This window comes from Microtus ochrogaster, chromosome 19, assembly GCF_000317375.1.
Source record: "Microtus ochrogaster isolate Prairie Vole_2 chromosome 19, MicOch1.0, whole genome shotgun sequence".
Lineage (NCBI taxonomy): Eukaryota > Metazoa > Chordata > Mammalia > Rodentia > Cricetidae > Microtus > Microtus ochrogaster.
Genome location: NC_022021.1, coordinates 27,758,625 through 27,774,237, shown reverse-complemented (window position 1 = coordinate 27,774,237; position 15,613 = coordinate 27,758,625). Strand labels below are relative to the sequence as shown.

At 46.4% G+C, this 15,613-nt stretch overlaps 1 protein-coding gene across 2 annotated transcripts in view; it reads right to left on the bottom strand.

The window, feature by feature from the left end:
* Lifr (LIF receptor alpha) overlaps window positions 1–15,613 on the bottom strand; it is a 60,704-nt gene that overhangs the window by 21,336 nt on the left and 23,755 nt on the right. For both annotated transcript variants that reach the window (XM_026783698.1, XM_005356595.3), the window contains exons 2-7: window positions 14,485–14,645; window positions 11,738–11,852; window positions 9,370–9,500; window positions 4,105–4,268; window positions 2,764–2,938; window positions 442–696 (exon numbers count right to left, since the gene is read on the bottom strand). In XM_026783698.1, coding sequence (XP_026639499.1) covers window positions 442–696; window positions 2,764–2,938; window positions 4,105–4,268; window positions 9,370–9,500; window positions 11,738–11,852; window positions 14,485–14,623 — 979 coding nt within the window. In that variant the 5' untranslated portion in view covers window positions 14,624–14,645. The remainder of the gene's footprint in view (window positions 1–441; window positions 697–2,763; window positions 2,939–4,104; window positions 4,269–9,369; window positions 9,501–11,737; window positions 11,853–14,484; window positions 14,646–15,613) is intronic.

The window sequence follows — 15,613 nt, the reverse complement described above, 5'->3', positions numbered from 1 at the left end:
TGTGCCACTGCCGCCCGGCAACTATGCTACTTTAAATGCTGGGAAAGATACAGTGTGCTATTAAAATCACTGTAACATTTAAACCTGGGTACTTAAGAGTTTACATTAGTTAAGCGGGAAATTAATATGTATGAAATTATCAGGTGCAATTAAGAAATACTACATAAACTAAGGACTTTGAATCAACTATGACGTTAGGAATTTAAACTAAACCTTAGCTGCTAGATGTCTTAACCTTACTGTGAAACTCAGAACTGATAGCGGAATAGGTAATGCAGGAAATGAGTTCCAGGCTCCCATCCAAGCATTCTAGAGCCTCTGTATAGTATCTGCAATAATGACAAGGAAATAAGGAAAAAACAGAACCAGCTGGCAGAAAAGAAATTAAGGTTGGAAAGAGCATCACAGGCTAAGAGGAGCGAGGTAGCACGATATACTTACAGCCTGCAAAGACAACCGTCCCATACACATTATCTTCTGTTGTGAAAACCACATTTGTTCCACTGTTTTCAGAAACGGAAATGTTCTGGACACGGATCGCAACGTTTTCCCCATAAAGATGGATAAGGGGACAGAATGTCTTGCCAATCTGTCCTGACAGCACTTTTGTTGGACTGACACAACAAAATGTTATGTCTGAGCCTGCAAGAATCACTTTGTCTTGAGGAAAAACATTGGTCTCGGAATCAGGAGTCCCTAGAAAGAAACAAGAGGAATCGCAAACATGTCAGACGTCTTTTAAACAAAACCGTCTCCTTAGGACGTCACCTCCTAGGATGATTTTTATTTTCATTTACTTATTTACTTACTTATTTTTGTCTCTATTTTTATATGAATGTGATCTGTCTATGTGATCATGGTATGTAGGTGTGTGCATATGTGGAGACTATGAGCTGACATGGGGCATCTTTCTCAATGTTTCTCCACTTTAGTTTCTGAGATGGGGCTCTCACTGAACCTGGACCTCACCAGCTAAGCTAGATGGAAGAAAAAGCTCTGGCCATTTGCCGATACCCACCCTTAGAGAGCCAGGGCTGCAAATGTCACCATGCCCAGCTTTAAGGTAGGTACGGGGTCTTGGGGTCACAGAACCGCTTGAGTGGCAGGCGCTTTACCAACAGAGCCCCTTATTTTTTATTATTTTGAAACAAGGTATTATTCTGTAGCCCACATTGGCTTGGAATTCACCAGGAAGCCAAGGCTGACTCAAAGATTGCAGCAATCCTCCTGTCTCTGCTGAATGCCACCACACTTGACTCTTAAAATGAGCTTAAACTGGGCTGGAGAGATGGCTCAGAGGTTAAGAGCACTGGTTGCTCTCCCAGAGGTCCTGAGTTCAATTCCCAGCAATCACATGGTGGCTCACAGCCATCTGTAATGAGATCTGGCGCCCTCCTCTGGTGTGCGGGCATACATGGAGGCAGAATGTTGTATATATAATAAATAAAAAGATGAGCTTAAACTAGTTCAGTATCTACAACACATACTGTGAAATACATGAAGATGTGAGATAACGCAGGTCTCTCGGGTTTCAAAGCAGTAAGACACAGGCAAGAATTGAAACCGTGGCCTTATTTACTTATCCAGGGACAGAAACAGATCACAGGTCAATGTCAGTGGTCATAGGTTAATGTTATATGCACAAAGAAAACACCTAGCAAGTTTATTTCTTGGAAACTAATCTGTGTTTTTGGAGCGGATTTACATCTCATGCGCCAACAGGTGGGAAGCACCCCACAGCCTAACTAGCAGCTGGTTCTTTAATCACAGCTCTGCAGGTTAAGGTCAGGGACCCCAGCTCCACACCTAACAGCTGATCTTTATACAATGGCCTCTGGTCACCTTTCTACCCCCCACTCTTCTCTGCCATCGGGCTTCTACCTCTACTGATCTACGGAAGTGGATCACTGGCTCCGTGTTCGATCCAGGAACCACTCCTCATTTATCGTTCAAGCTCATCCAAACTCCCTCGTCTCTTGGGTTCCACCACACTGAACTTTCTGGGCCACTCGCAGCCCTTACTTAGGCCACAGGTCTTCCTTCAGTATTGCTGAGACAGGAGAGCTCCTAAGTGTAATCTTGGCCTTCAGAACGTAAGCACTTCAGATCATATACACATCTGCGATCCCCGAAGGGGCATCTACAGCGCCACCTATGTCTCTGGATGCCAGACTGGCATTCCCATCTCACCACTCGGTGAGACTGCACTTCCCCAGCCAACCGGTTCTGATAGTTTGCTTCTGTGCCAACAGTCTCTCCAGCTATCCAAGGTAACAGACGCTGTTGGCGCGGCTTCTTTCCATAAGCACCCACTCCCCAAATCAGATTCTGCTTCTCACATCTCGTCCCCCTTACTTCTGAACTTAACTGTCCTGAGTTATATTTACAGTCTCTTGCTCAACTGCCACAGATTCTCCTTATTTACCCAGCTGCTTCCGCTCCTTCCTTATCTGATGTTGCTCCATGGAGTGTCCGCCTGCAGCGTACACCAAACATTTTCTAGACCTCATTTATGGTCACTGACGGCCCCGGCCCCCACTCGCCCTGCCGGCACTGTTCATCCACCTGTGGGAAGAGGTCTGTCTAACTGACAAACGGTTTTCGGCGCGGCTTTCTGCAGCCCGCTTCAGAGTTTAATCCCCAGTCTGGGGTAGCCGCTTTAGAAGACAGCTGCTGGGATTCGGAAAACCAAGAACAAACGCTAACACTTACTCTTAAGTAATCTACCTCACGAGGAACAAGGGTCTGTAATAGTAAGCTTACAAGAAATGTTCTTCAGGAAGCTCCAGGCACTCCACTTTTTAGTGCCGGAGAAACGGTGATGGTTGATGTACCGTCTGATCCCCACAGAGTGAGGAGCGCATTCCAGGGGCAGGTCAGAGGTCCAGCTCCACTGGTGAACTGTATCTCTACCGTTCAGTGTCGTGTTGAAGGACGCCTAAAAATAAACACAAAGTTATGCTTCCAAATAGCGGTCCATTCTGCGTGTCTCCAGGATAAACAGCCAGGAAGAACCCCACAGAATATGCGCAGTCAGCCACAGAGCCATTTTATAAAGGCAAAGGGGCTGCACTTTTGTACAGTGGCTTGTTTTCTATAGAACAGTGGGTTCTCAACCTCCCTAATGCTGTGACCCTTTAATAGTTCCTCATGTTGTGGTGACCCTCGCCATAAAATTATTCTTGTGGCTACTTTATAATTATAATTGGCAACTGCAGTGAATTGCAATGTAAATATATGATAAGCAGGATATCTGGTATGTGATCCTCGTGATAGCAAAGGGGTCATGACCCACAGGTTGAGAACCACTATTATAAAGTATTAACAAGAAAGTTAGGCCAACACAAACATTACTCAATTATGTTCCTTTATCGACATTAGGTCCTACTGAATTACCATACAGGTGTTGAGACTCATCAAGGCCTTCAATAAAGCAACTTAGGAAATATGTTGCTATAGAAATGACTTCCATATTTTCATAGAGGAGAACCTGTATCTTGAAGAAACAAAGCCAAAGAGAGGGACCACACACATGCATGCACACACACAAGACCAAAAGGCAGGTGAGAAATAGGAAAAATAAGGCAACCAGAGGACTAGTCTGAAGATCCATTTTCTCAAGAAGAAAGATTCCAAGAAAAAAGGAAAAAACTAGAATGGGAAACCAAAGAAATAAAACAAGTTCCTAGGGAAACAGACGAGACAGAGCCTGTAGTGCTCAGTGCTCAGCAATGCAGACAAAGCTATAGACGCACGAGAAAAGACGGGAGCAGAAAGACAAAGCAGAAAGGGCTCTCATCCTCCACTGGGGCAGTTGAAAACCACTGCTGGAAACCATAAAGAAATAGCTACGTAAGCACGTGATTTGCACTTGCCACGGTGTACATGGTGTACACGTGGGGGTCACAGGACAACTTCCAGAGCTCGGTTCCCTCCTCCCACCACAGGTTCCGGGACCAGATTCAGGCAGTTGGACTTGTGCGGCTGACACTTTCACCCCCAAACCATCCCGCGATCCCGTTAATGTGGATGCCACCTTGAAACCTTTAAAGGCTGTGTGGTTTCTTGAGCATCATAGGGAAATGGATTTTTGCCCCAACTTACTAATTTTATGGTTTCCATACGCGGATGCCGTAGAACCTTAACTTCCCAGGTGGCCTTCAAGGGGTACGGAAAGGCAGAGCCTTTGTCGGTCCACTTCAGGTGTAGTGTGGAGGTCGTGAAGTCAGCGGACAAACTCAAAACCTCGGGAGCATCTGGAATGAAAGCTAAAAATAGGAAAGAAAAGTGAAAATAAGTCAAATACGCACTATATTTTTCACACTGTACTTCAATTTCTCACTGACCGCTAAACCGGAGGGGAGGGGGGCAGGTTTTTATGTGTACAGCCAGCTCCCAGTGATTAAAGGGACAAAACGTCGGCTGCTTGTTTCAAAGACATATGACACATTTCCTGCTGCAGAGAGCTGCAGGGTTCCCACAATGCTCTAGCATCACCTGGTCGGGGACCTGCAAGGAAGCGGTGAAAGGGCTGCTTGGGGAGTCAGCAGGCTGAACCTTTAAAAACAAGCAAGCAAACAAAGGCCAGCTGGGAAAGGGCCTCTGTGCTCCTGCAGCTTCTCACTTTCCCCAGCACCCGAGCCCCTCATGTGAGGGGCCACTATCCATTTAAAGAACTAAGAGCTGCTCCAAGCTGTGAGTGTCATCAAACGACAGAGCCTATTCAGGTGATATGGGCACTGAGTGCAGAAGCCAGAGGCTGACTGTGAAGGAGAATGGTAGAGACGGGGCAGCGTCCAGCACAGAGCGCGGAGTCCGCGTCCAGCACGGAGTCCGGGGGCCTGAGACAGACACAAGCCAGTCAGCTGGGGCAGTGATGGAGAAATCTTGGCTAGCGCAAGAGGCTAAGGGTTATGAGGTCAAACAGGGGAAAAAGACACTCTGCTCTGAAGAAATGACTGGATCAGAGGAATGAAGGATTCACCAGGAGGAGAAAGAAATAATCAAGATTTCTCCCAAGGGCCCCCACAAGCTCCCAGGAAGCAGCAGAGAGGAAACGGCATAAGAAGCCATGGGAAGACGCCAGTTGTTGGCTCTGGATACCAGCACTAGGAAGAGAGAGATGGGGAGAGCCTGCCCTGTGAGAACAGCCAGCTGAATCAACGTGTGGAGCACAGCATTAGGGAGGTTGAGAACCCACTGTTCTATAGAAAACAAGCCACTGTACAAAAGTGCAGCCCCTTTGCCTTTATAAAATGGCTCTGTGGCTGACTGCGCATATATTTGTGCCATGGGGCTGAAAAAGGATTGTGGACACAGCTATAAAGGCTGTGTGCGACACAAAAACGCACCTTCAAGGAGCTGGTCACAACAGCAAGCATCCATAGGACAGAGCTCAAAGTCGAAGGAAAAGAGACAAAATGCAGGACCACTGGGCTGAGAAGGGGCAGGTGTCAAATAGTCCACATAAGACAGAGCTTAGGGACAAGGGATGTCAGGGGAGAGGGGATGGCAACCCAAAGAAGGTAGGGTTTGTGGGTCTTTCTGCAGCAAGCTTGGGAAGGCTGGGCCTCTGAAACTGAACTATGGAAAGTCAGCGATAAAGGCTGCTCAAGAACTCGGGCACTTGTGGAGGGAAGCTGTGTACTGGAAGGAGGTAGCAGGAAGAGTAACGTGTATGTCTCCAAAACTCCCTACCCACGGGGCATGACCAAAAGCCTCAGATCAGTGAGAAATGAGGGACATATGTGACTTTATCTGTGAAGCATAGGCTTGCCAGTGGCAGAAGCAGAGCTACAGATGTTCTTGCAAGCTTCTTCCTCAAACGTTAGGCACGCGAGGATAAGTTAGAGAAAGTCCAGGACAAGACCTTTCTTTTCTCACTTCTAGTCATTTCCGGTGAAACTCAAGGGCCCCTAAATGAAGTCATGGTAAGTGAGAAACCACAGGAGTAAATAAATGTTCAGGGTAAGCTGGCTGGCTGTCAAATACAGGAAAATGGCAGAATAAACCATTATTCAATGTCAGTCTTGGAACCTAAAGATAAGTTTATAAACTTTGATTTTACTAAAAGTTGCTGAATACTGTGTTTTACACAAGACTTAATATTTGGAGCTGCAAGTGATTTGGAAAGCATGGATTTAAAGTCTGCGCGATATAACAAAGTCAGCTGCATGTCAGCTATACAGGGGCACGGAGCACGCTCCATGGAGAACCCGGAAGTGGAAGCTGCATAAGAAAGCAAGCACATGGGTAATGAGAGGCACGAAGTGGATCTGGTGCCAAGAGAGGGCTGGTCCAGGTGCCAACAATACCAGGACTGAGCTAGCAGCAACTGAGGGTGACTGAAAGCACCATAGTGTAGTAACTTAAACACAATGAAATGGGTACCCTGAAATGTAGCCATGCTAACCCATGAAAGATGTTTCTTTCCTACAACTAACACTAAGAGCCTTTTGAAAAGCCATATAAAAACCTACTCCTGTAGATGCTTCCTAAAATATGAACAGAATTTAAATGGAGTCACCATTTAGTGGGAAAGAGAGAATGCCCCAACTAGACACATTGGGTCAACAAGTAAAACCTCCGATGCCAGAAATAGGTTATATCTTATTGAGTCATTGGTCAAAGAAATCCCACACCACTACCCCAAACATCACAGACTATTGTCAACACTATTGGCTACTCTCCATAACCAGATGGTAAGGCCCTATCACTGAAGACACAACCTCTTTAGGTCATTGAGCATGGGGAAACTGAGCTGTACCCAGCTAGAAGCATCACCACCACCGAAGTATTTATGGTACCAGAAGATACTTTTGCATACTACTGGAGGAGAAAAGTAATCATAAATTTCCAAATACAAGGCCTGTGACCTATAACAGCAAGCTACCTGCCAGATATGCTGGCACAACAGTGGCACAAATGTTATTGGAATAACCAAGCACATTTTGATTGGAATTGTAAGGCCTATTCCATGAGATGGAGCCCATACAGGGCACTCTAAACTGGGAGGCAAAGAACCTGAGACTAGCGAAGTCATAGGCCCTAGAGCAAAACCTACTACTATTGTTCTACTAAGGATCACAGCAACAAAACGACATTGCTATACCCATTGATCAGCGCATTGCTTGATAGTCATCAGAAAAGCTTCTTCTTGCCACTGACAGTAATTAACACAGAGACCCACAACTGGACAATGTTCAGAGAGTGGGAGACTTTGGAGCACTCAATTCTAAATGGGATGTCTTTATCAAAGACCTCCCAACAAGAATCAGGGATCTATGCAAAAGAAGAGGGAGAAAGACTGTAAGAAGAGGTGGCGGGCTGACTTGAGGAAAACACCATCTTCCAGACACGACAGAATTGCAGCGTGTATGAACGCAAAGAGACTGTGAACAGCATGCAAGAGATCTGGCCAGGTTCAAACCAGACAGAATCCAGGTGGCAGGGAAAGAGAACACCAAGCCCCACTCCTAATCCAGAAGCTATTTGCAATTGATACTGAATGGGAAGGAGGTGGCCCTGGGTACATCAACCACATCCCAGAGTAGGCTCCAGGTCCAGGAATGGTTGTCTGAAATAGAATGGCCTCCGTGTCTTTAGGGTTTTTTGTCTTGATTTCTTTTTTCTTCTATTTGTTTGATTTTTGCTTGAGACAGACATGCAGACAGACAGACAGAGAACAAATAAGCATGAATTAGGATGAGTAGGGAGGTAGGAATCTGGAAGAACTTGGGGAAGAGGAAAGATGACCAGAATACATTGTATAAAAAAGTATTTTTAAATAAAACATTTAATTATGTATAGCAAAAAGAAAGGAGGAAAAAAGAAAGAAAGAAAAAAAGAAAGAAAGAAAGAAAGAAAAAAAGAAAGAAAGAAAGAAAGAAAGAAAGAAAGAAAGAAAGAGAAAGGAAGGAAGGAAGGAAGAAGAAAAGATCCTTCCTTTCTTCAGAAACCCATGTAATTTACTCTTTAGCAGTTGGGTGACTGCAAAACACAGGTCACCATCCCTGTTTCCACTGAGATACGGTGAAGGCCATGATTACAAATGAAAGGATTTAAGAGACAAAAACCCACTGTAACTTTCTTTCTCTGCATAATAGCAGAGCGAGCTGCCCAGGGGCCCCATGGGCTGCAATCTGTCTGTCTTTTGAACTAAAACAGACATCTGAGGACAATTTTAACTTGCGCTCAAAAACTCAGAAATATCCACACAGAAAGGAATTTAAATTGACAAAATGACCTAGCTAGAGACCACACCCACCCAAACCCCCCCCCCCCCACACACACACACACAGAGATCAGCAAGCGTGTGCAGGTCAGGAGACAGCTTGTGGAATCTACTCCCTCCTTCCACCATGAAATTGTCAGGTCTGCATGGCCAATGCTTTACCTCCTTCATCCAGACATCGGGAAAGACTGTGTCTGGACAGTCTCTTCGTTATTATTCTTTCAAACACCTAGGCTGACATAGATCTTCCCCAAGACATAACCACTCCATGGAACTGGACAAATCAAAGTCAACTTCCTTTTCTTTCCCTTGCCTCTAAGTCAGTAACCTTATAAGGTTCATCACGTTATTATGACGCCATTCTGTCACGGGTCACACAGTAACAAACCTCTTAGCCACCATGTGAGACACCCATGAACGTCAAGTTCCATCTCTGTCTCCCTGGGTTGCCTCTGTCCTTCCTGTAGACTGGTGGCCAAGGTCCTAGATGTTCACTTAGGAGACTCTGGCCAAATGCCTGTGCACAGGGCAGAACACAAAGTCCCTGCCCCTTCCTTCAAAGAACACACTTCCTGTGGAGAAGACATGAGGTAAACATCTAACTACACACTGGACCGTGAATTCAATTGAGGGAAATTGCCACAAAGAAGAGCAGCATGCCCGAGTGTGAGCGAACAGTGGGAGGGGGTCACCGCTGGGACAGTCAGGCTACAGTCCGAGAACAAAGCACACCCGAGAAATGCCGGGACACAGGAAGGAATGGAGGCGAAGGGCGCTAGTAACCACGTGAGGGGGGAACCTCAGCTTCATCTACTTTGACTGGAAGACACATTTGCCTCCTTCCTCAGCAAGGACGCTAAGTGAATGAAAGTGGCAACATAAATGAAATTCAAATAATCATAGGTTCGTGCCAGTTCCCCAGCACCACGGCACGAACGGTGATTCCACTCCATTCACAATTAACTTCCAGGCGGCTTGGGGACGCACAACTCTAAGCTGAATCCTCTGAACCTAAGGCTGGAAACCACAAGCTCAAGGCCAGCCTGAACTACATGGCAAGTTCTTGTCTCGCAAACAAAAAAGCAACTGCCAAGGTTAACAATGAATAAAGCAAAAAATTTCTTTTAAATACTTACAAACATCTTTTTCATTCAGGGTGAAATTACTTTGGAAGCCATTCAGGTAATTTACTGTTACTTCATGATCACCAGGTGAAAGGGCTGCAACTTTGATGTTTGTTGTCTCTAATCGATGACAAGAACGGAGCCTGTAAGGAAAGAAACAGAACTTTAAATAGCATATAAAAAGACCGCCGTGCTCATAAAAGCCTGATTCAGCACTAGACAACGCCATATGCCTTTGTGTAACGTTGGGTTGTTGGTTGGTATGTACTATATGCTGAGACCGAACAAAGAGGAGCTAATGGTAATGGTGGGGCTTGGGGAGTAACCAGACTGCCAGAAAGTACAGAGCGAGCAGAGGTCTTAGCACTGCTCCGATCCCGCTTCAACCTGGCCAGAGCAGCCTCAGGTCCACAGGCTGCTCCCTTCAGCACAGAACATCAACACCCAGAGCCTCGTGCTAGAGGCAGGCTCAGCAGAGGCCGGTGGAAGATGTCAAACTAGACACAGTGGTCCTTCTGCACATACCTTCTCTCCTTCCCCACAGCTCTGCCTCGACTTAGGGTTTTCTTTAACAAAACTTCATCATTTGGCTTTGGAAGGGCTTCCAGTCCCTTCTGACCAAAGAGTCTCGCACACCACCGTGATTCTCCGCTCTGATTTCACAGCCCTTTGCTTCCCTGTGGGCCATATTCCCAGGCTTATTTTCACTACTAAGAACTTGGCCTCTTGCACCACAGCCCTCACCCAGGCCTGAGCAGGACTCCCGCTCAACATCTGCTTAGGACTTTGGGCTTGACCCGCCAGGCTCACTTCTGTAACTTACGCCCTAAACCATCGGAATTCTCCAAACCACACCATTTCATCGATCCATCTTGGCTACAAAGTCTTGCTCTCTGGTCGCAAAGGAGACGGCGCATGTGTCTTCTGTCACACTCCGCGGTCTCCGCTCCCTTGTAAGTCACCTGACACTTCAGTCAGCCAGCCGCCCACAGTTACTGCGGGGACTCGTTGTGAGGCCCTGGTGAGCAGTGCGGGGACTCGTTGTGAGGCCCTGGTGAGCAGGACTTAAGTTTCTTCCCAGTGTACCACACCGCAGCCAGCCGCCATCCAGTACCCACCCCAGAGTTCCAGGATCCCCTCCCCAGGACTCAAGCTAAGACTATCCTCTGCCCCTCTGAGAACAAAGAAAAACCTGAAGCAGTCAACGGTTACACACTTCAGGAAGAAAGTCCCAAAAGCCAGCACAGGCCACGTCCCTTCTCTTCCCTTCTAACGACCTCCAAACACAAAGGGGTTTGGGGTGGAAATCCCAGCTAAGCCCTAACGTAAGCAGAAAACAGTCCTTCATTTTCATGAGCAAAACATAGGGGTTTGAAGACTTTTTCTGCGACACCCTCCAACTCCTCTTAACTGATAAATCATCCCAGTGCTTACAATAATACTTGGAAAATGTACCCTGAAGGGGCATAGCGGACTGTGTTTAAACACGTTATGTCTGTTTATATCAGGACCACTTGTTAGCAAACTGGGACTTGTGGAGAACCTTGCTTTGATTAGCAACACACTGTCCTGCTGGGATTAGGGGAAAGGGAGAGACGCTGTGTAGGCCCCCACTCTCGGAAGATTTGCGTCATGGCCACCCAAGATTTACTCGAGCTATGAGGTGATGTTGAGGGCTCTCCCCATCCTCCCAAGGCCCATTTCAGTCTCCTCCTTAATAACATGGACCCGTTGTTTACAGGACATTGCCTCCCGGCTAGGCGAACTTATCTCCAAGACTCTTGAGGAGCTGGACTTATTAACATCTGAGACAATCTAGCCAGTGTCAGCCTAGGGGTTCTGTTGAACTTCTTAGGAGTCTTCTAAATAGAAAATCATTCCTTCTTGCCCTGCTCGCTTCTTCAAATGCAGGGCTACTCCTCATGAATCACCTTGAACCATGAGATTCCAGGCAAAAGATGCCAAAGGAACCAGACGGCAAAGACAGGCTCATCAATGGCTGCACCGGCCCTGAGCTGCCGCATCCAGAACACTTCCCCGAGCGTGTGGAATGGCTGTCACTGTGACGGGCATTTTCTGTGAGACACCGACCTCAATCTGACAGAGGCAGACACTGGTTTGGCTAGACCCGCAAGGCCTCCTGACCAGATCCGTACACTGTGGGCGGTATTCCACTTTTATACTGCGTACAACCGAAGAAACAAACCTGTGGCTAAAAGACTTTGTTTCCATCCGGGCTAATGTAAAACAGAATTTTTAAGAAAGAGAAGACCGAGGGAAAACCTCCTTTGGACGCCCGGGAACAAAACCGTCACACTCTACAGTAACCAAGAAGGACGCTCTGGATTACGGCTTCGGGCGAACCCCAGGGTTACATTACCTGTCTCTAACGCAAACTTCTTTCACGGTTCCAGAGCTGAACCCCGGGGGCTCTGTCCACGTGCAGTCCCACACCTGCATGTTGCTGGTCGTGCATTTCAGACTCTGAATTGCTCCTAAAGGAGGAAAAGCAGCAGACAGGTACACACACGGCACAGAGCGCACAGGAAGACCTCTCTGCGGCATTTGAGGGTCAGTGTCTCGGCGGCGAGACAAGTACTGGGGCCACAGAGGACCACCCTCTCCACGAAGAAAGGACCCCACTCACAGGATGCTACTTTCTAGCTGTTTTTCTAACTCTGTTTTCGGTGGGTTTTAAAAATGAATATATTTTTAAATTTCTTTTTATTTTTTTTTAAATTTCTTAAGATTATAATACGACTACATCACTACCCCTTTTCCTATCCACCCTCTAAACCTTCCCATGTATACTCCCCTTGTTCTTTCAAATTTATGTCCCTTGTCTCTTCAATTCTTGCTAGTTGCTGCGACATATCTTTGTATGCTACATATGTATGTTACATATATTTATATATATGTATGCATATATGTATATATATGTGTGTGTGTGTGTGTGTGTATGGTTTATTAAGACAGGGTTTCTCCGTCCTGGAAATTTCTCTTTAGACCAGGCTGGTCTCGATCCTCGATCTCACAGAGATCCACCTGCCTCTGCCTCCGAAGTGCTGGGATTAAAGGCGTGCGCCACCACCATCTGGCTATATATTCCTAAGTAATAAGTGCTACCTGCTCAGTCCATGTAATGTTACCTTTACGTATGTTTTCAGGGCTGACCATTTGCTCTGGTTAGTCCCTTGGCATGCTCTTCCCCGGGTAAAGCTATCTCTCCCACTCTCATATGTCGGCAGGAACCAACAGCTCTCTAGTTGGACTTCAAACCCACTCAACAAAAGGAAAATCATGCCTGGAACTCTAGCCAACTACCTGGGGCTACTGAACCATGGATCATGTAGGACAACTGACAACAGCCACTTCACTAAACCAGCACAATCCTTAACTACACTCTAAACATGTGTCCTTGGGCTCACAGAGAAGCACAGTTACTCCTTATCCTCATCAGGGAAGCCTCTCTTTCGAACAGTTGGAGACCATTATAGAAAACCGCAACTGATCACAATGAAGAGCTGTGAAACCCAGTGTTAACCTATACATTTACAAAGCAACTCCTACACCTAAGGCTCAGGGATTACTGCAGAAAAAGGGGTGGAAAGACTTTAAAATCAGAGCAACAGGGGTTCGCTGTGAGACTGTTTCTCCTAGAAATGTCAGAAGCTACACCCATGAGTTCTCATCAACATAGCTGCTTAATCATGACACCAATAGGCATGCTAACATGGAAAAGCGACAGCTGTGAGGTTTCAGCCCTGGACAAAGAACTGCAGTCAACTAAGAAACTGTGTGCGCGTGCGCGCACGTGTGTGTGAGGAGGAGTTGGGGTGTGCTTTGTTTCTGAAATTAAAAGGTAACTAATAAAAGCCAAGAGGTAGAGCAGTAGTAGTGGGTTAGATTACAAGCAAACTCTTCACTTCCAGAGAAAAGAATTATTCCAGAAAAGCTCTAGGTGTATACCACATCTACAAACCTGCCTAGCTGGGGCTGCTTCCCTGTTCGCACCAGACCGGCCCTCCATGGGAACCAACAATCAATCACTACTGTAAATTACATTCAAACACAATGAATGAACTCACACCAGCCTATAGAAAATATTCTCTCGTGTGTGGGCTTAACCAGTGCGAAAGAAACAGCTCAGAAGATGACAGTCCTAAGAGTCTGTATCCACACCCATACAATGACACTGCATGATGGAATATATGGGCACGGGCTTAGGAACCACACAATGAAAAGCCACCCTGGAATGGAGGCTGAAAAGAAAGGAAAGGGGCATAGAAGATGGGAAAGGGTAGGAAAAAAGGGGAAGTGGGGGAAAGGGAAGGATAGAAGGTGAGGGGGTGGATGGAAAGAGAAACAAGAGAAAGGGAAGAGAAAGCAAGGAGGAAGGAAAAACAGTATGAAAATTTATCTCATACGCTATAATGTCATGAACAGGCTTATCTTATATGTTACTGCTTGGCATGATACTCACTGCTGTCACACATTATAAATTAACATAAAAATCAGAAACACCTTAGAAATGTGCACAGTAGTAACCAGCAGTTACCACAGTCACATTATTTACTTCGTAATCTTGGGGAAGAGATCTTTTTAATTATGCAAACATTATAAAAAATAAAGTTGATGGGCAGAATAGTAGCATCCTTCACAGAAATGAGCCAAGCGGTATCTGCATAAACATTCCTAAAAACGTTTTAAATAAGACACGAGAAACACACGAAAAGAGTTTCGATTCCGTTTAGAAAACTTTCTTCAGTGACAACACTTGGGACAGAGAGCTGCACTGCTGGCTGGGCGGGGCGGGAAGGGCTGGCTACCGGGACACAGTGGGCATTTTCTGTGCTCTGGATGGCAGCCAGATCTTGATGGTGCCTGGCTTAGCAACTGCACATTGTCAAAACTCAGAGAACTGTATCCTAAAGGAATGCATATCATTGTCTGAAAATTATGCATTATTATTTGTATAGGGTAAAAGAATATTTTGATCTGCCTTTGGTAAAGAGGCTTTTAAAAAGAAACTAAAAACACAGAGGAAAAAGACTGCGGAGAAACAGGACTAGTTTAGAGTGGAAAGTAAACCAGCTTGCTCATTTGCTGCAAGGCTTCCGTACTTACCCCTCTTCAGACTACTTGCTTGCACGCTCAGATGCAGAAGCATGAGTGCCGACAGGAGCCATGGCAAGTTTGGAGTCATTCTCCTTTTCTGACTGCCCACCATCCAGGATGGCTGCTTCCACCAGGAGTAAACACCCATGGTCTGTGCTGTGCCGTCAGTCCTAGGATGAGAGAGGAACACAGGGGCTGTCCAAATGGCTCAGGCGACACACCTCCCTCAGGGTGCGCAACACCAGAAGCTGTCAGGACATACGGTGAAGCGTGCTGCGCTCTCCTGGGTGGAGAAGCCAAGCTGGGCTGCTCTGGCTCTCAGACATCAAAAGCTGCTTGCAGATGCTGCTTTGAGGTGCTTGCCACAGACAGCAGCCCCACAACAGGGTAAGCTTCCCGTTCAAGATTACCTTGAACACACATGCATCTCCACACTTCACCCCAACACTGCTAACAGAGGAAAGCTAACCAATGCACGGACTGATGTAAACACAGCTTAGGTTTGAGCTCTAGGTATCCCACTTTCTGTGTGGTCCCAAATATACTCAAAGGGACCCCAACCAACCTGTGCCTAGGCACCCCTCTGCAAAGCTGAGGTGCAAATGCATTTTCCTACTAAGTTCATTATGAGAAGCAAGGAAGTATAAGCACATGCAAAGCAGTTGAAATGTGCAAAACTCATGGTCAAGCTATCTGTTTATTTATTGTGTGGGGGGTGGGGGAGAGAGGAAACAAGAATGACTCCTAGTCTTAGTGCTACCCAACGCATCCCTGGGTGCACGAAGAAGCAGGCAAAGAGATCGGAGGTACAAACTGAAGGACTCAAAGATCTGTTTTAGTCGAGCACTAGCTTCCACTCCACATGACAAACAGAAGCCTCCTCCCACAAAACAGAACACTGTCCAGGGAGAGCCAGGGCGGCTCGCACAGACCTGGCTGACTCTTCTGCTGGTTCACTGGAGCAGCTATGCTCCTTCCCATTTTCCAACAGACGTATCTGACAGCCGACCAGACCCTCCACTGCACCGACGTCTGGTCAGACATAACAGTGCCCACCCAGCTTTACACTGCACAAAAAAACCAAGGACCTAAAACATATGAACAATGTCTAAAACGTGAAAGAGGCTCAGGAGAATGG